Source organism: Aquarana catesbeiana, linkage group LG02 (genome assembly GCF_042186555.1).
Source record: "Aquarana catesbeiana isolate 2022-GZ linkage group LG02, ASM4218655v1, whole genome shotgun sequence".
Taxonomy (NCBI): Eukaryota; Metazoa; Chordata; class Amphibia; order Anura; family Ranidae; genus Aquarana; species Aquarana catesbeiana.
In genome coordinates, this window is record NC_133325.1 from 394,644,420 (window position 1) to 394,670,200 (window position 25,781).

General features: G+C 41.1%; 1 protein-coding gene across 2 annotated transcripts in view; it reads right to left on the bottom strand.

Moving 5' to 3' along the window:
- Nucleotides 1-5,371: 5,371 nt before the first annotated feature.
- The window catches only part of USP32 (ubiquitin specific peptidase 32), a 329,432-nt gene continuing 309,022 nt past the window's right edge, over nucleotides 5,372-25,781 (bottom strand). For both annotated transcript variants that reach the window (XM_073615247.1, XM_073615245.1), the window contains exons 32-34: nucleotides 23,468-23,889; nucleotides 15,282-15,374; nucleotides 5,372-11,461 (exon numbers count right to left, since the gene is read on the bottom strand). In XM_073615247.1, coding sequence (XP_073471348.1) covers nucleotides 11,288-11,461; nucleotides 15,282-15,374; nucleotides 23,468-23,889 — 689 coding nt within the window. In that variant the 3' untranslated portion in view covers nucleotides 5,372-11,287. The remainder of the gene's footprint in view (nucleotides 11,462-15,281; nucleotides 15,375-23,467; nucleotides 23,890-25,781) is intronic.

Consider the following 25,781-nt stretch of genomic DNA (forward strand, 5'->3'; position numbering starts at 1 on the left):
TCCAGGCAACTAGCATTTTTAGTGGAAGCTTCCAGGATTCTCTCAGGAGAGGTTTCCTTTAGAATGGTAAGGGACCTGGATACAGGGTGAAGTTTGATAATGTTCTATAAAAACTGAGAACATTATTGAAATGGACACAGATTAGCTTGTATGGAAGTATACTTAATACAGACTTGTAACCCAGGTATGTAAAAACACACTAGCTCCCCCTTGGGGGGTTTGAGAGAACAGCTATTGGCCATTAGATCTGCTAACGATTTGCAGATTGAAGGCCTGTGTTGACTAGCATTTGCTTTTGTCAGACCATAGAACGCAAACCCTGCTTGTAGCAGGTCATAGGTAGCTCAGAATGAGTTCAACTATTGGTCAATTAATTCATAATTATCTTAGGACTCCAGCACAGAGGGTGAATCTCCCTAACGGGGGCATTAAAAACTTGACAGGTGTTCTATTCCCTCCCCCCTTAATCCAAAACTTTAAAAAAGTGTTGCCTACAGTTATACTTTAAAGTAAGATGTATATTTAGGCTCATTGTAGGTCTAATTGCTATTTATAAATAGTTCTTTCTGTATCATGGGTTCTCTTGAAAGATAACACAGGAATGTATGAATGCTTTATGTATGGCCATGGACATCTTGTGGGAAGATAATGGAATATGACAAAGGGTATCAAGTACCTGTAAGTACTGTTTATGTCTGGCGTGCCATCCTTCCGTTGAAAAACTGTCCTGATTAAACGCACTGACAGTCCTAACAGATTCTAAACAACTGTTAACTAATAAGGTACTGCTGCACTCTTGTAGTTTTGTATAAATCTGTGTGTGCAGGGCTTTTCCTGTAAAGAGAAATGGGCTAGGGTAGTATATAGACAGGCTAGGGTAGTAAAAAGACATCCTAGGATAGTATACAGACAGGCTAGGGTAGTATATAGACATCCTAGAATAGTATATAGACAGGCTAGGGTAGTATACGGGCAGGCTAGGGTAGTATATAGACAGGCTAGGGTAGTATATGGACAGGCTAGGGTAGTATATAGTGATACTAGACCTACATAAAACAAATAGTTTGGCTGAATTCCAGCACTAGGCAGTAATAGCAGAGCTCAATCACATGCAAGACTGCCCATGTGGGAGCCTATCATCTGGCCATGGTTCAGGGGGCCCATTTGCAGCCGTCACTTCAGGTTTCTCACATCACAGAAGAAATCAAGAAATGGAAGTTCCACCCACTCTTCAGTGTCCTTCTGATGTGACAGGTCGCATATATCTTGGGCTCCCTGGTGGAGCCCTTGAGAAAGGCAGTGGGGGGACCCCTTTCCGCACCCTGTAAAAGCGATCAGACCGCTATGTAGCCTCCAGTGGCGGCCACTCCATTAGGGGCGCAGGGCCCCCCAATCCATGTGCTCGGCCCCTAATCTACATGCAGGGCGCTGGACACATGGATTTCAATTAATTTTTTTTATGCACGTTATTAGAGCCTGAGGCTCTAATTGGCTTAAAAAACAGGTGGGCTCGGGGCGCAGAGCACTAGGCCCTGAGCCCACCCAGTTGTGTGACAATAGCGAATTAACATTCACTATTGTCTTCCTGCTTCGATCGTATTGGCTGGAAGCGGGGGAGGGGGGGCACAGAGGAGGAGAGGCAGGGGGAAGCCGCTGAAACTGCCTGTGCCCTGGATGGGGTAAGTTCGGAGCTGATGGGCGGAAGGATGAGCGACGGGGGGGGGGTTTGACCGAATGACCAACCGACTGACCGATCAACCAAGCAACGAGGGTGGGGGGTTTGACCGACCGTTCAACTGACTGAACGAACGGGGGGGGTAAGGTGATTTGTTTGCTGCCCCCTCCCAAAAAATAGAGCACCAGCTTTCACTGGTAGCCTCTCTGATCACTTTTACATAAAAGAGCATCGCTAGCACTAAACTAATGACACCAGGAAGCAGCTGCAACTATGATCCTGGTATATAACCACCTGCCGAGGAGGATGTACTTATATGTACGCTGGCATAGGCGTGCACACCCTAATTGCCCAGGCACATCCAACACACCTCAGGACTTTTTTACTGTCAGAACATATTATAACTCTTTTTCGGCAGCTCACTGGTAGCTGAAGGTGGGACTATTTATCATTTTGATCTATGTAACTTCTATAAGAACTGCAGTCACCAGCTGCGGAGTAAGCAGGCAGTCTGCCGCATTTTTCGATGCTGACTCTGTAGTTCCGGCTACAACATCCCTGACATCTGAATATCACTCCGCTGCCAGCTGTCGGGGATATTGTACCACGTGAACTACAGAGGCAGCATCGGAAAATTCCTGACTGCTTGCAGTGCTCACAGGAGTTAGTTATCGGCAACCCTATGCCCCCCTGTTGCCACGAAAGAGAGCTTTGGATGTGCCCTTATTTATTGCAGAGCTCCTCTCTGAGGCAGCAGTGGGGGGGAAAACTCGCTCTCTCCTCGGGTTTCTGTCTGGCTGTCTGAGTCGCTTTCCTAACACTGAACCGCCTCTCAGCCAATCAGGTGCTCGGGTTTGTTACCTGTCACCTGATTGGCTGAAAGGACAGGCGCTATGATTGGAAGCCTATCAGGCATCCAATCATAGCAGAGGACAGTAAGAGAGGATGGGAGAAGAAGAAGAAGACATCAAGGAGTGTGGAGGACACCGCCGCGACCCGCTGCCCCACCAAGAGAAGGTAAGTGCTGGGCGAGTGGGGGATGCACACTGGCAGCAATTGATGGGCACACTGGTAGCAGTTGATGGGCACACTGGTAGCAGTTGATGGGCACAATAGCAGCAATTGATGGGCACAATAGCGGCAATTGATGGGCACAGTAGCGGCAGTTGATGGGCACAGTAGCGGCAGTTGATGGGCACACTGACAGCAATTGATGGGCACAGTAGCGGCAATTGATGCGCACACTGGCAGCAATTGATGGGCACAGTGGCAGCATTTGATGGCACAGTGGCTGCATTTAATGGGCACAGTGGCTGCGCTTGATGGGCACAGTGGCTGCGCTTGATGGGCACAGTGGCTGCGTTTGATGGGCACAGTGGCTGCGTTTGATGGGCACAGTGGCTGCGTTTGATGGGCACAGTAGCTGCATTTGATGGGCACAGTGGCTGCAATTGATGTTTTTTTTTTTCAGTTTGTTTGCGCCCCCTAAAACTTTTGAGCACCAGCCGCCACTGCCACACAGCGACAATAACCCAGTATGGTATGATGTTGAGGCTGGATTGTGACCATAGCCAGCAAAGTACACACCAGCAGGCTGTACGAAAAAAAAAAACTGACCACTCAGGCAGGGCTGGACTGGGACAAAAATTTGGCCCTGGACTTCCTCATGACCGGCCCACTTTAATTTTGAGTGTCCCCAACAGCGTCCCCCTTACATCAGAGTGTCCCCAGCAGTGTCCCCCTTACATCAGAGTGTCCCCAACAGCGCCCCACTTACATCAGAGTGTCCCCAACAGCGTCCCCCTTACATCAGAGTGTCCCCAACAGCGTCCCCCTTACATCAGAGTGTCCACCAGCAACCCCCTTCACATCAGAGTCCCCATCAGAGAGTCCCCACCAGCAGCTCACTTCACATCAGAGTCCCCACCAGCAGCCCCCTTCACATCAGAGTCCCCACCAGCAGCCCACTTCACATCAGAGTCCCCACCAGCAGCCCACTTCACATCAGAGTCCCCACCAGCAGCCCCTTCACATCAGAGTCCCCACCAGCAGTCCCCTTCACATCAGAGTCCCCACCAGCAGCCCACTTCACATCAGAGTCCCCACCAGCAGCCCCCTTCACAGAGAGTCCCCAACAGCAGCTCCCTTCACATCAGTGTCCCTCCATTAGAAGCCCTTCACATCAGAGAGCCCCCACCAGAAGCCCCCTTCACATCAGTGTGTCCTCCCTCTCCTCCCCCTCCCACATGTACGCACAGTTTTGAAGGCAGCTTCTCGTTCCTCTTTCCAGTCATGTGATAACAAGTGATAGGGGAGAGAGGAAGGAAAGTCTACCGTTGGTCTATCTCCCCCTGCAGGCTGGAGGGAGCAGAAAGCCTAATGCTCTCTCCAGCATATGACGGAAGCTGCTCCTCCTGACAGGAGTGGAATTGCAATCACTCACTTTCAGAGAGGAGGGGCTCCAGGACTGCACCTGACTGGCCCACTGAGCCATCGGCCCACCGGGAATCTCCCGGTAGTCCCGATGGCCAGTACATGCCTGCACTCAGGATTAGCCACTGTACTATCTGACATTAGTACAGCGATCTCCCCTGCAGAGCTACTGTGCTCTAACAGGGGGGCGGCCTTCCCACCAGAACACTCTAGCCAGCGCTCTCTGCTATTGGCTGAGAGTGCTGATCGGGAGTCGGTCAGCAGACCTTTTTGGTCATGCCCCTTCAACAATCTGTCGGACCGACTTCAGTACACATGGGCAGAATATCAGCCAGTTTCAATTACAGAGACAGGGGCAGGTTTCTGCACAGATGTCAATGTAAATCGCGGGCCGAAATCGCAAAAAGCAGTACAGAAACTACTTTTTGAAATCGGTGCAGCGCCGCAGATGCGGCATCACACCGATTAGGACGGTGCAATTGCTGCCGATTTGACATGTCAAATCGCACCAGTGTGAACCAGGGCTTAATGAGCATTAAACCCATGCAGTATGCGGAGCCCTACTGCAAGGATGGATTTTTTTTTTATTATGAACAAGAATTTCAGAGAAGGCAGCAGGAACATAAATTGTGTGTATACAGTGTATATATATATATATATATATATATATATATATATATTTAGTGTGTGTCTGTATATATATATATATATATATATATATATATATATATATATATTTAGTGTGTGTCTGTATATATATATATATATATATATATACATACATATATACATATATACATATACACATGCATGTGTGTTTGAGCTTTGGGGTGCACACCCTAATGCAATAGGCTGCGCACACCTATGCTTAGGAGCATCCCAAACTCATGTCAAACTTTAACACAAGTCCGAAGCCCATCTACACAGATCTCTACAGTCAGAGTTTACTGAAAGATACAGTAAACGTGTTTCAAGTAAAAGGATTTATAAACGTATTAATTGTGACTTTGGCAAAGTAGGACAACTCAGATGGTATTGCCTTATGATAGCAAGGGCAATTTGGCAGGGGAAAAAAAACACAATTCATGTGTTCTTATTCTTAATGCCTTGTAACTGCAACATAATTAGGTCTCCTATGCCCCCTTGTGGCGCTGCAGGTTAAGCAGTTGTGTTTTAGTTCAGATTGAATGTTTCATCTTTTGTGCACATTTTATAGAATATACACGTTGATCTTTAAAGTAACAGAACACAAAAACTTCAGTCTCCAGAAAATAACCTCTGCATCCACAGCTTTTAATTTGTTGGAATAATAGTTACAGATAAACAGGGTTCACTCCATGTACAATTACCAATACTTTTTTTTATACATTTTATATTTCAATAACATCAACACTATATTATTTACAGAGAGCATATGTACATAAAAATCTTTCTAAAGTCAGTGCATTGTCAATATTTTTATACAAGAATTTACAAAGTGAACATCATTAACAGTTAATTTAATAAATGTACTGCTAATCTGAGCTTGTATAATTTAAAAAAATAATTACAACCAAATATAAAATAAATGAGATTTAAAAAAAAAGACATAAAATGTGCTACCAACATAAATAATATGATTAAGTCTTTATTTCAAGAACAGCCATATTTTCCCCATCGTGGTTTGTTCATAAGTAGATGATATACTGTCATTTATTCACATTTTGAACGAAGAAAATTTAAAGGAACACATTATGCTGTGTTTGAGTACTGGCAAATGCTAGTAATGGATAATGAATTTGACAGACACAAGCAGGATCACTTGGTAAGAAGAGAGAAAATGGGCATCATGAGGCAGACACTGTTGACCGTTTAATCCTTCACATGGAATAATGTTTCCTGGAAAAGTTATTGACTGACCCCTGCCCACAGAACTCCATGTTTTACAAAACAAATGCACAGTTACAAAAAAGAAATCAAGAAACATTATCAATTGTCCTAACAAAAGGTAACAAAGGGCTCTAAAGACTGTGGAAGCACTTAAAAGGGAAATGGAGTAATCCTCCTTCAGTTCAACATCTGGTTTAACCAGTTGATGAAAATTGGACACGTTATGGGTACATCCTACAAGAGAAGACTTTCCAGCAAGAAGGGTGGAAGTAGAGAAATAGGTGTGCTGTTCTAATTGGTTAGGCAAGTTATGGAAGGTGGTGCGTGCCAGTGTGATCAAGGCTAACTACATATCTCTGCACCTGTGTTGAGGAGACATCTGTCGGTCTATGACTATCCTTACTGTTTTTATCCTAAATTCTTAAAACTGGATTGCCTGCTTGGCTGCCACTGCTGTTGTTCACATTACATTATTGTAATATATTGGGTTATACATGACCTCTACAACTTTACAATAAATATTAATATTCACCAGTAATGGAGTAGGTTTTACACAGGTTTTTCAAAGGAACAAATATTTTTCTTATTTCACAGCGAAACAAGCATGCAGCTCACTGAAGTGAAGTTGGGAAGAACCATGCACTGTGTTATTGACCATATCTCATCACGGGCCTACAATCTGGCAGCAGAATTAGCTGTTGCCTGTGTGAGTATCAGAAATTTGGAGATTAAGTCTGATTACACAATGGTAAAAAAAACCTATATACTCTATTGTAGTTAGGGTACGCTAATCTTGTAATACATGAGAGAAGCGAAAAAACGTAATACGCAGTAGACACAGCATACAACTATCAATCACCTGCAGCAGTGTGGAAACTCTTCAATTTTTACTTAATAAAGGGAGCACAAAACATATAAATATATTTATAACAATTAGAAATGGAGTGAACTGTGTTTAACAACACAAATTTAAGAGGAGAATTACCTAGTGATTTTCCAAGGAATAAATGGCACTAACTAATCCGCATATGACCAACACTGTGTAGTAATACAGCAGGGTTCCCATCTAGCACAGAACATTTGGCTGCTTAACGCTCCGATCTGAACTTTTCATAACAGCAGATCATTTACAGAACTTGTGCATTGTATGATTGTGCCATGCCACTGCAGGTAAAACCTATAACAGTGTGCTTTGAGAGAGGTGTATCCCTTCATGTTACTGCATGAAGGAATCACAAATAGAGAATTTTCATATTTTCTGGAACCTTGAACCTGAAGCAGTTGATAAATGTACAGTGAAAAAAAAAATGACCTCTGATATTAGAGGCCTCCCGTGGCACAATCACTCCAATCAGCACTTTGTGCAAGCACAGCAATGGCAATAAGAATCAAGTGTTAGTGAGGGCTTTGACACTTTCTTATATGAAGACATGGCTAGAATGCATAAATGGCAAAAAAGCATGAAAGGCTGGTACAAAGAGCAATAGGTCAATCAGGAAGGTTCTTAAACGGAAAAAAAAAAAAATAAAAAAAAAAGGATAATGATTTGATTTAAAAAAAAAAAAAAAACCCTTAAAAAATGACCTTGGATACTATTGTGACCACAGCAATAACAGTTCACATGGAAGCAAAGAACAAGTATAAAAAATTATTTGGCAGTTCTAAAAAATGAAAAACATACTACTTGAAGGGGTGATCTGACAATTTTAATTATAGAAGCATCATTTAATTTTTTACTAGGCTTGGGGCTGTCAATCCTTGATGAAAACACACATCTGAAAGATTAAGGAAAATATATTGAACAGTGTTTAAGAAAAAGCTATCAGGAGGAGCGTTACTCGTCACTCCCATCCAGTTCTGGAGGCTACCTTGCACAACTCCTAGAAGTAGCTGAAACTTCTCAGACATCACTATCAGAGAAAGATCTGCCCCCAAATACACTGGAAATCAGCAAATATAAGACTCCAGCAAAAGAAGCTCCTGACAGGTAACAGATGTTATGATAGGTTTCCCTTTGTAACCGTTTTCACCTATCACTATTTTTGCCTATTACTCAGCAAACAAGAATTGGTTTAACGAGTTAAAACTGTTTACCAAAAATTATGATTTGTGCGTGAATCCAGCAGAGATGAAAAATCCAGCAGCTTGTTTTAAAGCACATTTGTGTCCAGACATTAAATTATTTACAAATTCTTAACAAGCATCATTAGAACGGACCATTCCTGACCTCTTTAGCTGCTTGTACTGTGAAGCAATGAATTCTAAAATGCCTCAAAAATTATAACAAATACTTTAAAGTGGGCTTTAGTTGGTTTCTAAGAGATAAACACAATTGCTGTGTGTTTACATCAAAAGGCCGGCAAGTTGACAAAATTCTGCTCTCCACAGTAAATAGCTGGGGTTTCAATGCCCCTGTTGTGAAATTTGAAGATAAATTTCTCCTCAGTGCATATAGCTACAGAGGTAAATGAAGACTTGTGTTAAAGTGCGTTTACTGCTTGTTTAAAATATGTTAAATTATACTTGTACTTTTAAAGGGCATAGTCTGTGCACAATTTCACTTTAAAGCAAGGTATTTCCAAGTGTCAACATTTATACAGTGTAATTTTCTAGTGCTCTACAAAAATAACAGCTGTAATTAGCTGCTATGGTCTGCGTCTCCACTATCATTTGCTGCCACATTTGAAGAATACATCATGATGAGGAGAAGGTTTATGAAGTAGTTTGAGAATAGGAAAGATTAACATGAGAGAATAATCCCTTTAAACAAAAATTCAATTTTTTTTACTTGCAGGGCACATTGATAATGTCCCTGAGAAAACCTAAAGCTGGCCACCTTCATCCTTACAGAGTCAGTTATAAGGTTTTTTATCATGCATGGGGTGACACTAAAAGATAAACAGAAAATAAAGGGTGCACTTTGTGCATGCTAATCATGTAAACTGCACAGGGAGTTGTAGAAGGAAATAAAACTAGGACACTGTCCAAATGCCTAAAGTCCAAAGTTAAGACCTACAGCAGCACACGTTCTACACTGTCAGAGGAGTCATTAACATACTTTAAAAAATGTTCAGAAAGCACATCACATTTCCCTTTTGTAGCTTGTCTGTTAAAGGAACAGCTGCAAATATTTAAAGACTGCAGTTTCTTTAAGGCCAAGTTGTGTGGAAAATGACAGCATCATCAAGTATCTGTACGTGAATATGTACCTCTGTTCTATCGGCAGTACATTTTGTAGGACATTGGATGAACAGACCTCAGCTATTGTTAGTTTTCTATAGGATGGCAGGGTCCAGGATAGTCACTGCAAAATGAGAGCTCCAATACAAAAAAAAAAGACATACAAGTAGTGCAAGAAGAGTTTTGTTCCTGATACGGAGAAGGAATTCGGGGAAACGGAACCAAGATGTACAGGAAAGTTTGTCACGGGGATTATATTCTGCAGTGTGGCACTAAATAGGAAACATTCAATGGCACCAGCAGAAAAGTAGATTACTGTTAGGTTTCTGTTGCACACAAAGATGGTGTTTGATGAGCACCAGTCTGTCTTTGGCCAGGAAGCCAAATCATGGAGTTCAGCACATGGCAACTTTTTTTTTTTTTACTACAAATGAATCAGGATTTCCAATTAAAAGGTGAAAAACAGTGTATGCTTGTGATTTATCATAACACTAAAATGGAGGGGTTCACTCTGCCATATTTACTTGGAGCTGCAATTTTTTGCTCCTTCATTCACCTAAATAATTAGTACAATAACACAATTATAAAACACAAACCATGGTCTTTAGTCTAGAGGGCAGCGTAAACAGAAAAAGATCCTTTGAGGGGAGGGGACCTTCTGCGTTACTGAATGGTGGAATTGAAAGCAGATTTGGAATTTCAGTATAAATAGTATTATGATTTAACCAAGTAATCCATCAAATATTCTAATTTGTTTTTCTCTATTTTTAACAAAAGATAAATAACGTTTGATATAAAGGTGTAAAAAAAAAAAACCTATTCAATTCAAATATTTCATTATTTGTGCTTAGGTTGAGTAACATATAAATAAAGCGAGCACTAAATGTGAAAGGACAGGGATGACAGTCTGTTGTCCTTGTGTATAGTATCATTTCCTAGGTTTTCCCAACTGTTTACTTTTCGTTTTAAGAATGGATTAACTTTAATTTCTATTATTATTCATACAGGTTGAGCGTGTATTTCGTAAAAAAAAAAAGAAAAGAAAATTTGTGTTTAAACTCAACTCATGTTTATGCCTGCATCCTAAAAAAGGGGTGGTAATAAAGTGCAATGCTTAATTTTACTAGAACATGTGGACTATTGGTAGTGCATTTGCCGTTTTACAATCTGCAAATAGTCCACAGACATAAAAGCAAAGACCACAAAATCCCTGAAGATACTGAAGATCTAGTTCCAAAGTACACACCTCTGAGTTTTTCCCAAGGAAAATTGTGAAATACATTTTGCTTGCATGCCATGGTGGTTCCCAGATAGAAAGCACATAAAAAACTACATTTATAGGGAAATCTGTCCTGGGAGAAACAAATGAGCTGCAATTTTTAAAGTTTCTTCTAAAAATAACAGTTTGTAAGCCATCATGCTGGCTCTCTTGCTTCAATACTTTGAGTCAACAACCTGGAACAAACATTATTTTGCCAATTTAAATACAGTACTTGATTTGTGTAAGTGACTCAAAGCATTTAAAACAACGTTACAGCATAACAAACCACACAGTTTTAGAAGAATGACAGCCACTCTATTTCTAATGATGGGCTTACCTTAATATCAGTGTAAGGAGTATGTATGTGCTATCTACTCATAGCAAGCAGTCAAAAATCAATGTTCATTGTTTTGGCTACATAAAGCAGCTAGGGGTTGAACTCTGATAAGTTATTAAGAGGTATTGCACACCATTTCATTATTAAATGAATTCCAAATTGTCTTAATATATAGATGGAGACATTGTACAATATTCCTTTATATCACACAGTTTCCAACCCTTCACTAAAAACATCCTTGTGGCTTAAGGAAATCTAATGATAATTATGTTGTCCTTATGCACTCTTCTCAAAAAAGTAAAAAGAGAAAAAACTGTTTAAAATAAACATAAAACCACCTTAGTATATTTAAAACAGCAATGTCATGTTACCCTATTGCCTAGTTTTGTTGAATGGCCCTACATGCATTGGTGACCTCAACACTAGTATGTTTAGATTGATTAATGACTTAAAAAAAGATTCACCATTGCTCCATTCCATTTTCTAATCTTCCTCCCATGTATAAGGTGAACAAACTGGAAGCACAGCCATGTTACTGAAGCACACAATATTTTTTATAGTCTGATTCAAAGTCTTCATCCATGCTGCTAGTGTCTGCCATCTTTTTCCCATCAATCTTTGGCAGGAATTGTGCATAGTCCACCCCTTGCTGCTCATAGAAAAGAATATAGGCCGAATCTGTGTCGATTTCATCAGGATGTAGTTCCTGTTTACAATAAAGATTTACATAAGAATGGTTAAAGTGGTCATTACAGTTACCAGGTATGCATTCAGACATACTGTGAGCCAAGTAATTTTTACTTTTTTTTTTTAATTTCAAATCTCAAAAGATGGAAAGCAGATAGCCTGGAACATCTGCCATTAACTGCCTTAGATAATAGTTTAATTGTGGGAACCCTGTCTTAACCTCTTATCGCCGGTGCCTCCCCCCCTTTAAGAGGTTTATAATGCCATGAGGAGGGGTGGGGCTTAAGATCACGTGACTGCCATGATTGGCTGTCACGGTGGTCATGTGATACGAAAACTACAGCTTGCAAGGAGCAATCAGGAGCTTTCAGTTAGGCGATGGTAACTGTGTCGGGAGTGCGCATGCTCTTGGCACAGGTGTATTGGCAGCAATTCACGCAAATATGCTGCCCCTCGGCGCTAAGGACCAGGCGATGAGAGGCCGCATGTTTGCGTATGGCTGGCACCAAGGGGTTATGGAGGCCATACATGGATCGAAATTCCACTGCCTGTAGTTCATGCAGATTAATGACAAAGAGCTCTTAATCTCTTGTGTACCTGGCTTCTGCAGCTGGGATTTTGACAGTCCTGAATCCAGAAGTGCTTAGAGCTAAGCACTTCCAGGTTACTTTTACACTGAGAAGTAGTCAGCAGTCCCAAAACACCAGAAGAGCAAGGTATGCCTAGGAAGAGGAAGGGTTGGGTGGAAGTGTTAGGTAAGTGAGTTCACCGTGCAGTAACATATTTAAGACATTTAGTGTCTTTAAAGCCGTCCATATCTCTTCTATATGAATGTCACAGACTGCACGAGTATTAGAAAGCGAACTTGTGGCCACAAGTCAACTTTTATCTATAAACTGCCCCACCATAACACAGTAAAGTTGGGGACAGTAAAAGCGTTGACTTTGTTGGTCACTTGATCGGTAACTGCTCTAAGTGTCTCCCCACCACAACATTGTGCAGCTACCCCCTGGAGATTAGACAGACCTCTGGAAGCTGCTGCAGCTGCTAACACAGGACTTTACGTAACATTCCAGCATGGGTTAATAAGCCACTGATGTGTTCTCATTTGACAGCCAGCCTTTTAGTAAAAAGGGGATATGAAATTGGACAGGCTTGATTAAAAAAAAAGGATTTTTGACTTGCCAGTAAAATTGAGTTCCTGCAGTACAACACAGGCAACAGGCCTTTTAAAAACATTCCAATTGGGTTATATGCAACTACACATTGGGGGGATTGAACACTGGCAAATCAAAAGCTGCTGCTGGAATATCTCCCAAATAACTCCAACCACAGGGAGATCAGCCCACCGGGGGGGGGGGGGGGGAATCTGGAGCAACACAGAAAACTGTGCCAACAGTCCCACATACTGTAACAAATGGGTCAGGAAGGCTTGAAAGAGTGTTACTGAGCACTCGCCTCCCACCCCCAGAGGAAAAAAACCTCCATGAAGAAAAAAGGTAAGTTTCCTTTAGTGGAGGAGAGCACCATCACCTGAGGGGTTATGTTGGGAAAGTTCCAGCAGTGTTTTTTAATTATCCAATCACATGAGGGTAGCTGCATATAAACCAGATGTGTCCTGTACTGTACGATTGGGAAAGGTGTTCTGGTTAGTAAAGGTAATCATAGACACCTTGAGAAATAACTAGGTTTTAAATACTTACAGCAATAACAGAGGACAGTTTTTTCAAAAAGTGTAAGATTGTGTGTACATCAACTGAAAATTCACCTCGATACTAATCTAGTTCAGGAAGCGGGAACAACTCTATTTTCATAAACATTCTCTTGTGTTTTTTATGTTTTATTTAGAGGAAACTTATACGGAGAGAAATATATATTACTGAAGACCTCCGTAAGCAATTGGTACTTGTCTGACTGACTGCTTTCTACATTTTTTCAGCCACTGACCTAGAAAAAGGGTTCATCAGCATACTTTAGGGTCTAATGGCGCATACACACGAGCGGATTTTTTGTCGGAAAAAGATATGACGGCTTTTCCGACGGGATTCCGCTCAAGTTTGCCTTGCATACACACGGTCATGCAAAAGTTCGCTGAAATTACGACCGTCAAGAACGCAATGACGTACAGTTCGACGAGCCGAGAAAATTAAGTTCAATGCTTCCGAGAATGCATCGAATTGTTTCCGAGCATGTGTAGGGATTTTGCGTGTCGGAATTGCCACAGACGATCGCATTTTCGGATAGGAACTTTTCCCGACCGAAAAATTGAGAGCATGCTCTCAATCTTTTGCTGGCTGGAAATCCGCCATGTTCCCATTCACAAAGCATAACTAAATTAGATTTGAACACTTTCTGTGCCAACAAAGGGCTAAAGATCTAGAAGCTGGGATTCTGAATTGTATGTTAATAAGGGGAAGCTCAGTCTGTCCCCACTTTGCCTGGGGACAGACTCACTTTGAAATTGGGTGGTCTGCCCAAAGAAATACATTTTTTAATAGTTTTAGGCATGCTGTGTGAATGGAAACACATATTCATAAAACTATTTTTATTGACTTGAATGTACCTATGAACTTGCTGGAAAATCTGACTGCTTCAGGAAAGTAATTTCCCTAACATAGCTTCCTCCCTCCTTGTACATCAAAGCCCTCTCCTCCTCTGGGATTATATAATTATCCTTCAACCCTCCCCTCCATGAATAATGTTATTTGTAGGGGTCAGAGGAGAAGCAAAAAAATGTCACTTGAGTGATAGCAGATTCTTCTGGAAAGTTGCTGACATCAGATCCAAGATGGCAACGTCCAGAAGCAGTCTTAGAGTTTTGGATGTCAACACAAGGGAGGCATTTACCTCCCTTGTGTCGGGTAAATAACATGCATAAAGAATTTTAAAAGGCACATATAATTGTGGGGCAAGATTGTTGTTGAAAAGAATTGTCTGGCAACAGAGTCGTTTTCAAGCAGGATGTACCTAGAAACAGAGTAGACAGCCAAGCAGCAAGAGGGCATTAGGCTGTGAAGGACAATCTGACTGCCCTCTACGACCTGTGACAACTGATGCTTGGGAGATAAGGAGAACAGTCAGCGCATGCTGCTGACATCATTTCTATTAGGAGGGGAGGGGGGACAACAGTGATAAAATGGACAGAAGGGGGAAACTATCATCTCATGTCAGTGGCCAGATTATTATGTTTCGATCTATATAATACAGTGATATTCAAAAATGCTATGTTTTAATTTCTTAATATGGCAATAGTGACCTTTTAAAGGAAGTACATATAGAGGCAAGACATCTTGCTACAGATGACAACTGTGGAGCCTTCCTCTCACATAAACCAGACAGTATGTGATCAAACTGGGCACCGTTTAAGCTGGAGTCATGTCTGCACATAAAAGTATTGGGATTTATTTTACCCAACTCCTACAAAGAATTCAGTTATTACTGAGAATAGATATACAGGCCTGTGTTTTCCACAGAGCTTTAGGTTTTTCAGTTGACAAGGCGAAAGCCAGCATTTATTAGACTATAAGATGATCAGCCATTTTTTAAAAGCATGGCTTGACAATTTACAAAGTTTTAAATAAACTTTACGAGTGCACCCATACAAATATTTATTATTCTCAACAAATACCTTCCTTTAAAATGCAGTGTATGTCATATTTTTAATAATAAATGGTGACTGGATTTAACAGTAAAAAAACTTACAATGCGAATTTAAATTTTCTAAGCACAGTGCTTTAAATAAAATACAACACGGAGAATAGTAATGCATTGCTATATAGAAATATTACCCGATAATATGATTTCTTATATTAGAGGTAAATTAAATAAAAATACCTTACCTTACAACTGCTGTCATTGTAGCAGTACCATTTTCCATTTGGATTTTTGGCATAAGTAACATAATGACCTCCACCCATTATTCCTGAATGGCACTAAAGAACAAAAAACAAAATTAGATATAATGGCATAATCCTCAAAACAGCAAATACCAATGGAGGTTTAACCCTTTCATGACTAAGCCTATTTTTGAAATTTGGTGTTTACAAGTTAAAATCCGTATTTTTTGCTAGAAAATGACTTAGAACCCCCAAACATTATATATATTTTTTTAGCAGAGAATCTAGAGAATAAAATGGCGATTGTTGCAATATTTTTTATCACACGGTATTTGTGCAGCGGTGTTTTAAACGCAAATTTTTGGAAAAGTGACACTTTCATGAATTTTAAAAAATCCAAACAGTAAAGTTACCCCAATTTTTTTGTATAATGTGAAAGATGATGTTACGCCGAGTAAATAGATACCAAACATGTCACCCTTTATAATTGCACGCACTCGTGGAATGGCGACGAACTACGGTACCTTTGAATTTCCATAGGCGACGATTTAAAAATTTTTTACGGTTACCAGGTTTGAGCTACAGAGGAGGTCTAGGGCTAGAATTATTGCTCTCGCTCTGACGATCGCGGCGATACCTCACATGTGTGGTTTGAACACCGTTTACATATGCGGGCGCGACTTCCGTATGCGTTTTCTTCGCTGCGTGAGCTCGCGGGGACAGGGGCACTTTAAATTTTTTTTTTATTATTTAATTTATTTATTTTTGTACTTTATAAATTGTGTTTAAATTTTTTTTTTTTTTTTTTTTACTTTTATTGCTGTCACAAGCAATGTAAACATCCCTTGTGACAGTAATATGTGGTGACAGGTACTCTTTATGGAGGGATCAGGGGTCTAAAAGACCCCCCATCCCTCCTTTACACTTCAAAGTATTCAGATCGCCGAAAACGGCGATTCTGAATACTGTGTACTTTTTTAAATTCGGCGCCATTGGCAGCCGAGTAAACGGGAAGTGACGTCGCTTCCGTATTTACAACAAGAAGGCTGGAACGAAGCCGCTCGCAGCTTCGTTCCAGCCCGCCCCCAGCCGCCGAAGGCAGCCGAACGGACACCGGGCCTCCCGATCGCACGGGAGGCCTGGTAACAGCGGCGGGAGGCGGCGGGAGGGGGGGGATGTCCCCTCCCGCTCCTCCGGTATAACAGCCGAGCGGCTTTTAGCCGCATCGGTTGTTATACTCGGGTAGCCGATCGCCCGCTGAAAACAACGGTACCGGGATGATGCCTGCAGCTGCGGGCATCATCCCGGTATAACCCCGGAAAGCCGAGTACGCATATGTGCGTTCGGTCGGCGGGAAGGGGAATTATGTAAAGGTATCTAAGATATCGACAATGACTTGAAAAAGTATTCATACCTCTTGTCATTTTCCACATTTTGTCATGTTTCAACCAAAAACGTAAATGTATTTTATTGGGCTTTTATGTGATAGACCAACACAAAGTGGCACATAATTGTGAAGTGGAAGGAAAATGATAAATGGTTTTCCAAATTTTTTACAAATAAATATCTGAAAAGTGTGGCGTGCATTTGTATTCAGCCCCCTTTACTCTGATACCCCTAACTAAAATTTAGTGGAACCAATTGCCTTAAGAAGTCACCTAATTAGTAAATAGAGTCCACCTGTGTGTTTTTTAGATTGTAAGCTCTAATGAGCAGGGCCCTCTGATTGCTCTTGTACCAAATTGTAACTGTAATGTCTGCCTTTATTTTGTTAAGCGATGCGCAAACTGTTAGCGCTATATAAAACCTGTATAATAATAATAATAATTTAATCTCAGTATAAATACAGCTATTCTGTGAAGCCCTCAGGGGTTTGTTAGAGAACCTCAGTGAACAAACACCATCATGAAGGCCAAAGAACTCACCAGAGAGGTCAGAAATAAAGTTGTGGAGAAGTTTAAAGCAGGGTTAGGGTATAAAAAATATCCCAAGCTTTTGACATTTGAGGAGCACTGTTCAAAAGTCCATCATCTGAAAATGGAAAGAGTATGGCACGACTTCAATCCTACCAAAACATGGCCATTCACCTAAAGTGAAAGGCCGGGCAAGGAGAGCATTAATCAGAGAAGCAGCCAAGTGGCCCATAGTAACTCTGGAGGAGCTGCAGAGATTTACAGCTCAGGTGGGAGAATCTGTCCACGGGACAACTATTAGTTGTGCACTCCACAAATCTGGCCTTTATGGAAGAGTGGCAAGAAGAAATCCATTGTTGAAAGATAGCCGTAAGAAGTCTAGTTTGCGAGAAGCCATGTGGGGGAAACAGCAAATATGTGGAAGGTGCTCTGGTCAGATGAGACCAAATATGAACTTTTTGGCCTAAAAGCAAAACGTTATGTGTGGCAGAAAACTAACACTTCACATCACATCACCCTGAACACACCATCCCCACTGTGAAACGTGGTGGTGGTGGCAGCATCATGTTCTGGGGATGCTTCTCTTCAGCAGGAACAGCGAAACTGGTCAGACTTGATGGAAAGATGGAATACAGGGCAATCTTAAAAGAAAACCTGTTATGCCTACAAAAGACTTGAGACTTCAGCTCAGGTTCATCTCCCAGCAGGACAATGACCCTAAACATACAGCCAGAATTACAATGGAATGGTTTAGATGAAAGCATATTCATGTGTTAGAATGACCCAGTCAAAGTCCAGACCTAAATCCAAGTCATAATCTGTGGCAAGACTTTAAAATTGCTGTTCACAGACGCTCCTCATACAATCTGACAGAGCTTGAGCTATTTTGCAAAGAAGAATGGGCAAAAAATGTTACTCTCTAGATGTGCAAAGCTGGTAGAGACTTACCCAAACAGACTCAGAGGGGGCTAAATACAAATGCACACCACACTTTTCAGATATTTGTAAAAAAAAATGTTGAAAACCATTTATCATTTTCCTTCCATTTCACAATTATGTGCCACTTTGTGTTGGTCTATCACATAAAATCCCAATAAAATACATTTATGTTTTTGGTTGTAACATGACAAAATGTGGAAAATGTCAAGGGGTATGAATACTTTTTCAAGGCACTGTAAACTTAAGAATAGTAAATTAATGTGTGTTGATGTGGTGGCTGCAAGGCTTTTTTCCTTTATTTTCACCTATTGATCCTGCCAGCAACACACTTTCTGTCCTAGGGTGTAACACTCGCTGTACAGTATCTATGGAGAAGCAGAGTTGTCAACCTAGGCGCCCTAGGACCACAGGCCACTGCCCCCTCTTTCCCAGCTCCATAACTTAGGGGAGAGTTGTTCGATAGTTCAGAAGTAACCTTTATGAGGTTAACCAGAGCTGAAAAGGCTGTTTGAGATAACACTGCAGAGTGTACATGAAGCAGATTTCTGCCAATACCAACAGTTATAGATATAAAGATATGGCATACCTACCAGACCATAAGGCAGAAAATGAAAGAAGTTTCCACTCTAACACTCTTGATTTGGTTCTTTTAAATGTTACATTAAACTTTTAAACACTTTGCATAGTCCCTGAAATGGATTAACCACTTGCCGACTGCCGCATGCCGATATAAGTCGGCAGAATGTCAGGGTGGGCAAATGGGCGTACCTGTATGCCCCTCCCTCCCCGAGCCACCCCCCCCACCTAGCCTGCCGCAGTCATATTCGTTAGAGAACCGACCAGTCCTCAGGTCTAGGCCAATGATTTATGGCCTGGACCTGCTGATCGGTCCTGACGAATGAAAGCCTTCCCCTGCCTGTGTAAGTGTAAACACAGACAGAAGAAGTGATGTCATCTCTCCTCGTGGAGTCTCTTTGATTCCAGTGAGAGGAGAGAGGACGTTTAAACGTGAGTTGCACAACACTACACTAACACCAGTACACATAGGTACACTTGTCACCCCCCGATTGCGCCCTTAGTTAACCCCTTCACTCCCTGTCGCTGTCACCAATTGCAGTTTTCAGATTTTTTTTTTTACTGATCACTGCATTGTCATTTGTGACTGTAATAAGTGTTAGGGCAGTTAGAAGTAGGCCCAGGTAGGTCTAGGGTACCCCCCTAAACCCCCCTAATAAAGGTTTAACCCCTTGATCGCCGCCCAGTTAACCCTTCAACCCCCTGTCGCCAGTATCACTAATAGATCTTTTTTCTGATCGCCGTATTCGTGTCATGGGTGACGCTAGTTAGCCAGTTAGTTGATTAGTTTCTCCGTCAGGTTTTCATAGCATCAGGTACCCCCATATATTACCTAATAAAGGTTTTAACCCCCTGATTGCCCCCTAGTTAACCCTTTCACTCTGTCACCAGTGATCACCATATTAGTGTTACGGGTGACGCTGGTTAGTTTTTTTATAGCGTCAGGGCACCCGCTGTAAACCCAATAAAGGTTTAACTCCCGGCAGGTGATATCAGTTAGGTTTTAGCGTCAGTCAGGGTCTGCATCACCCCAGGCAGCGTCAGATTAGTGCCAGTAGCGCTAACACCCACGCACCATACACCTCCCTTAGTAGTATAGCGTCTGAACGGATCAATATCTTTGATCTGATCAGAACTATATAAGCATCCCCAATAGTTTAGGGTTCCCAAAAACGCAGCGTTAGCGGAATCAGCCCAGATACTTGCTAGCACCTGCGTTTAGCCCCTCCGCCCAGCCCAGCCCAAGGGCAGTATCAATCGGTCTCTGTTACTTACAAAAACACAAAACACATAACTGCAGCGTTCGCAGAGTCAGGCCTGATCCCTGCGAACACTAACAGTTTTTTGGTAGCCTTTGAAGCAGTCGCCGACTGTCAGGAGCTCTTTTTCCTGAGAGTCTCACTACTGTACCAGTAAATTTAGAGACCAAAATGTCAAATCGAAGGTACAATAGTGAAGAGGCCTACGCGTCTCTGAGCATGACAGATAGTGAAGAGGAAGTCACTCATCTGTCAGATTCAGGCTCAGAATACAATCCTGTAGATAGCAGCAGCACCCTGACAAACGGCTCTGACAACGGAGTAGTGGTCCCTGCCAAGGTCAGGCGTACCCGACCCCGTTCTTCTGCTGTTGTTGAGGTGCAAGAACCGCAGGGCTCTCGTATGGAGCAGAGAGCCAGTACTAGTGCCGCTCATCCTTCTGGTGAACTGGCAAGCACCAGCAGCCTAGTACACCCTGGTCGTAGTCAAACCAGCACTGCAGTATCATGTGGTGATGTGGCGAGTCCCTTAAGTGCAGTTCAAGCTGGTGAGGTGGCTAGCACAACTAGTGTCCGCAAATACAGAAAAAAATACCGCGCTAGATCTGTGTTTGGAGCAGCAACTAAAAACCAAGTAATATCTCTATAGTGAAAAAAATCAAACAAATAAATAAAGTTGCGCTGGAAAAAATTTTTGTAAACAAACATGAAGTGTCCATATATATAAATAATGAATGTACTAAATTGTGCCAAAAAAATAAAATATTCAACGGGCTCAACATGCCTCTCAGCAAATGACCTTGGGGTGTCTACTTTCCAAAATAGGGTCATTTGGGGGGGGGGGGGGGGGGTTGTACTGCCCTGCCATTTTAGCACCTCTAGAAATGAGATAGGCAGTCAAACTAAAAGCTGCGTAAATTCCAAAAAAAATGTACCCTAGTTTGTAGACGCTATAACTTTTGCGCAAACCAATAAATATACACATATTAACATTTTTTCATTTTTTTTTACCAAAGACATATGGCTGAATACATTTTAGCCTAAATATATGACTAAAATTGAGTTTATTATATTTTTTTTATAGCAAAAAGTAGAAAATATTTTTTTTTTTCAAAATTTACAGTCTTTTTCCGTTTATATTGTAAAAAATAAAAATCGCAGAGGCAATCAAATACCATCAAAAGAAAGCTCTATTTGTGGGAAAAAAAGGACACACATTTCGTTTGGGTACAGCATTGCATTGCATGACCGAGCAATTACCAGTTAAAGCAGCGCAGTGCCAAATTGTAAAAAGTGCTCTGGTCACTGAGCAGCCAAATCCTCCGGGGCTGAAGTGGTTAAGCATGTAAATTTTACATAAATAATTATTTTTCGTTTTAGGACTAAGAAACTCAACCTCACACATTTCAAGTTGTTTGGACCATTATAATTAAAGTATATGTGAATCCATACCTTGTTAAATGGTAAATAGGAATGAAATGCAAAAACGTTTTTGTGTATATATACAGTACTGTGCAAAAGTTTTAGGCAGGTGTAAAAAAATGCTGTACATTAAGAATGCTTTCAGAAATAGAAGTAAAGTAAATGCACGGAAGACAGATCCAAATCAAATCAAAATTTGGTGTGACCACCCTTTGCCTTCAAAACAGCATCAATTCTTCTAGGTACACTTGCGCACAGTTTTTGAAGGAACTCGGCAGGTAGGTTGTTAAAAACATCTTGAACTACCGACAGATCTTCTATGGATGTAGGCTGCCTCAAATTTTTTTTTCTCCCTCTTCATGTAATCCTAGACAGACTCGATAATGTTGAGATCAGGGCTGTGGGGACCAAACCAGCACTTTCAGGACTCCTTGTTCTTTACGCTAAAGATAGTTCTTGATGACATTGGCTGTATGTTTGGGGGCATTGTCATGCTGCAGAATAAATTTGGGGCCGATCACATGCCTCCCTGATGGTATGGCACAATATATCTGCCTGTATTTCTCTGCATCTGCATTTGGGCAGCCACAGAAGATCTGTGGTTAGTTCTCCAACCTACTTGCGGAGTTCCTTCAAAAACTGTAAGCAAGTCTACCTAGAAGAATTGATGCAGGTTTTAAGCTAAGGGGCAGTCAACGACAAATATCAATTTGATTTACATTTTACTTTTGTTCGCCGACTTTGCATAAAAACAAACAATTTAAACATATACTTTTGAAACCATTCTTACTTGACAGCATTTCTTCACACCAGCCTAAAGGCCCATACACACGATCAGAAAATCGTACAAAACAATACAGCTTTCGAAAAGATCGTACGATAGTCTGATCATTAGCACACAGCTTTCGCCCGAAATTTTCCGTAGGGACAAACTCGAAATTTGTTCTCGTACGATACCAGATCAATTTTTGTTTAATCAGTACAGTTTTTATCTGAAAATACAATACATCCAAATGTTTATTCTGTAGTGCGAGAATTTTTGTACATTAGTAACCTCTTCATTTTCAATATGAGACTAGCATGCAAAAAAAAAAAAAAACGGATAATTATTCGTCCAAAATTCTCATTGAGTGTACTAAGCTTAAAGTGATACTAAAGTCTTTTTTTTGTTTAAAAATAACAAACATGTTATACTTGCCTGCTCTGTTGCAGTGGTTTTGCACAGAGCAGCCCAGATCCTCCTTTTCTCAGGTCCCTTGCTGGCACTTCTGGCCCCTTCCTCCTGCCCCCATAGCAAGCAGCTTGCTATGGGGATACCTGACCCGCTGCTCTGTGTGCCCATTCAGACACTGAGCTGCGGTTTGGCCCCGCCCCCTCTCCTTATTGGCTGACTGACAGCAGTGGTAGCCACTGGCGCCGCTGCTGTGTCTCAGCCACTCAGGAGGGCTGGATAGAGATGGGGCTCAGATAAACATTAGGAGGGCTGCAGCATGCAGAAGGTTTTTTTTTTCATCTTAATGCATCTTAAGACTTTTGCACAGTACTTTAAATATATATAAAAATGCCTTTTTTTCTATAAGTGACAACATCATCTCTAGTCTCAGCTGCATAAGGAGCTTGGAAAGCTGGGTGTGGAGTGAAGTACACTGATCTTTCAAGTCAAGAGCTGTGCAGGTAGGTGTGTTAGCATAACCTGACTGTTACTTGACTGTCTTACATAATTTCTAATGATTTGTCTAAGCCCATAAATGATCTGCCTAAACCCATTAGCCATTAAAAAAAAAAAAAAAAGAAGAAAAAGGAAATCCTGTCAAATTAAAAATGGTGAGGGCAACATATCAAGTTTAATGCATGGGTTAAAGAAGACCTTCCCTTCCAATTCTATGGAACCCCAAACTTAGGAGATCTAAATGCAAATAGAAACTTTCTGCTTCAAGCTGGCGTTCTGAAAATCCCACTGCAACTGCATACTGGCCCCACAAGTTTAAGGTTATGACAGGCTTACATTGCACATGAAATGCAAAGTGATACGCAAAAGATTGACATTTTGCACCGTTTTCCATATAAAGAACTCAGCTTACCGAAATTGCATAAAGATTATAGATAGGCTGACAGCAAATGTCTTCTCTTTGGTCATCAGTGATGTCCTCCTCTTCAGCCAAGTGGTTATCAAGCTGACCATTGCTGCATGTATTCTGCTCATAAATCAGTCCATTGGTTAAAGCCATCTCACAGTCCTGACTGATGGCTAATTCAGTTTGACTTCCACTTAAAACATGCCCTTTATTTGAGTCTACCTGATCCACAGTCTCTCTTGACTCACTATCTGTGCCATTTTCTTTGCTTTGATCCAAATTCTCTTTGCTGCTTGAAAGTTTCTTGCCTCCAAGCTGAGGTAAACGTAGACGGCCTTTACCTCTTCCAAGGGATCTAGGACTATGGTTGGGACTGTTATTTTTACTTGAGGAATTTGAAGACACTTTCCTTTTTTGGGATGGAGATGCTGTAAAAGAAGTCGATTTTAAATCACTATCCAAACTGAACATTTAAGCATGACAAGTTACCTAAAATGGTTATTTTACTATACATGGTCTATACTGCACATTGCAGCTAGTTAATAAAAGTATATATCCGTAAAAGACAAAGAAAACAAAAACAAAACAAAAAAAAAAAAAACAATCTGTTCCTATACAGAGCAATTAAAATAAATCACCTCTAATTAGAAGTTCCTATACGCCTTTACTGCATTCACATGCAGCTTAGACATAGGTTTATGGGCAGCACAGTGGCAAAGTTGTTAACCTTTCCTCCGGGGAGTTTAAATTAGCTACATACATTCCAAGTTTCTTTAAAAAGCAATCAAAGCCAGAGTACAAAAGACTGTCTGCCGTCAGCTGCTCCAGAGTGGGACTCTTGCTCCCTGTGGGGAAGCGGTGATCTTTTTGCAGATTTCCAGCATGCCATCTACTGAGTCAAAGCCACAGCTCTCAAATCAGCAGAGAGCAAAAGCTTGCAGATTGTGGAATTATAAACCACTGTTTGCCCCCAAAAAGCGAGGGTCCCAACTCTGAAGCAGTCGGTTGGGTTGTAACAGATTTAGAAAGAAATATGTATTATTTGGAATACACTGAATCCCTTTTGTTTTATTGCTTCGGGACTGTATTTAGCGGATTAAACTTAAAAAGTTCAGTTTGGCTTCACAACAGTGTGTGCATGTACCCTCTTGACCACCAAAATATATATATAAATTTAAGGCAAGAATGGAACCCTTAAGAAAGCATTAGTCCCTGCAGTGAAATCTGCAAACTAAGCAGTGAAAAGCAGCTTCAAGTCTTATGCAATACCCCAACTCAGTATAATAAGCTGGACTAGAGCAAGAACATTGAAGTGATCTATAGGAAGGGCAAGAGACCCCTATTTTTTTTTTTAGGAGGCAGAGGTCTTTTAACATCTGCTGGGCGACGCTGAAGTTATTTTATGAGTCTGTGGTGGCCAGGACTCTCCTGTAGGCGGTGGCATGCTGGGAAAGCAGGCTTTGGGTGGCCAACACCAAGACTTAAACTGATTCACAAGGCTAGTGATGTGGCTGGATTGGAGTTGGAGTTTTTAACAAAAATGTTAGAGAGGAGAATGTTGTCCAAGGTACGTTCAATCTTGGAAAACGTTTATGTAGTTTTTATATTATGTTGGTATTAGCTTAACTAGGTGTAATGATTTTTGAGTAATGTTAGAGAAAGTGGTGTAATATTTGAATTTTGATTTTCTATTATTTTTCAATCTGTGTTATTTCTTCTATGTAGTGTTTTAATAGGATTGTATGATTTATTGCAGTATAGCATTAATTTAGTTTTATTTTTTATTCATTTGAGGCTATTGGTAATTTTATTGTTATTGTGTCTTGTTTCCATTCGTTATTATGATTTTGTGTTGTCTTCATTGAATGTAACTGTATCTTAATAATTTCCTTTTGGGATTAATGAAGTATTCTGAATATGGGATTGTTGTTCAGGCACTCATTCTAATGAAGATCTAAACCACGACGTTCAGATAGAATCTAAGTTCATATAGCTGCAGGCAAACTACATAGCCAGGGCACTAAGGCAGGCCTTAAAGCGGGAGTCCGGCGACCAATTTTTTTTTTTTTTAATGTCATTGAGACACTTTGCTAATCCCAAAATAATACTCACAGTTTGGGAGTAATATTTCCTCCTCTGTCTGTTTTCGTACTGAAGAATAACTTAAAAAATGTGATGCTGGCTGTTTCCATCTTGCTTGTGGGCATGTGAAGCCCACAAGCATTGATTTCCTGGATGCGGTGAATGCTGTTCATTCACAGCTTGTTCACGCGCATGATCATTGTTTCCGCACTGAATCTTGGGAAGCCTGACACTAAAC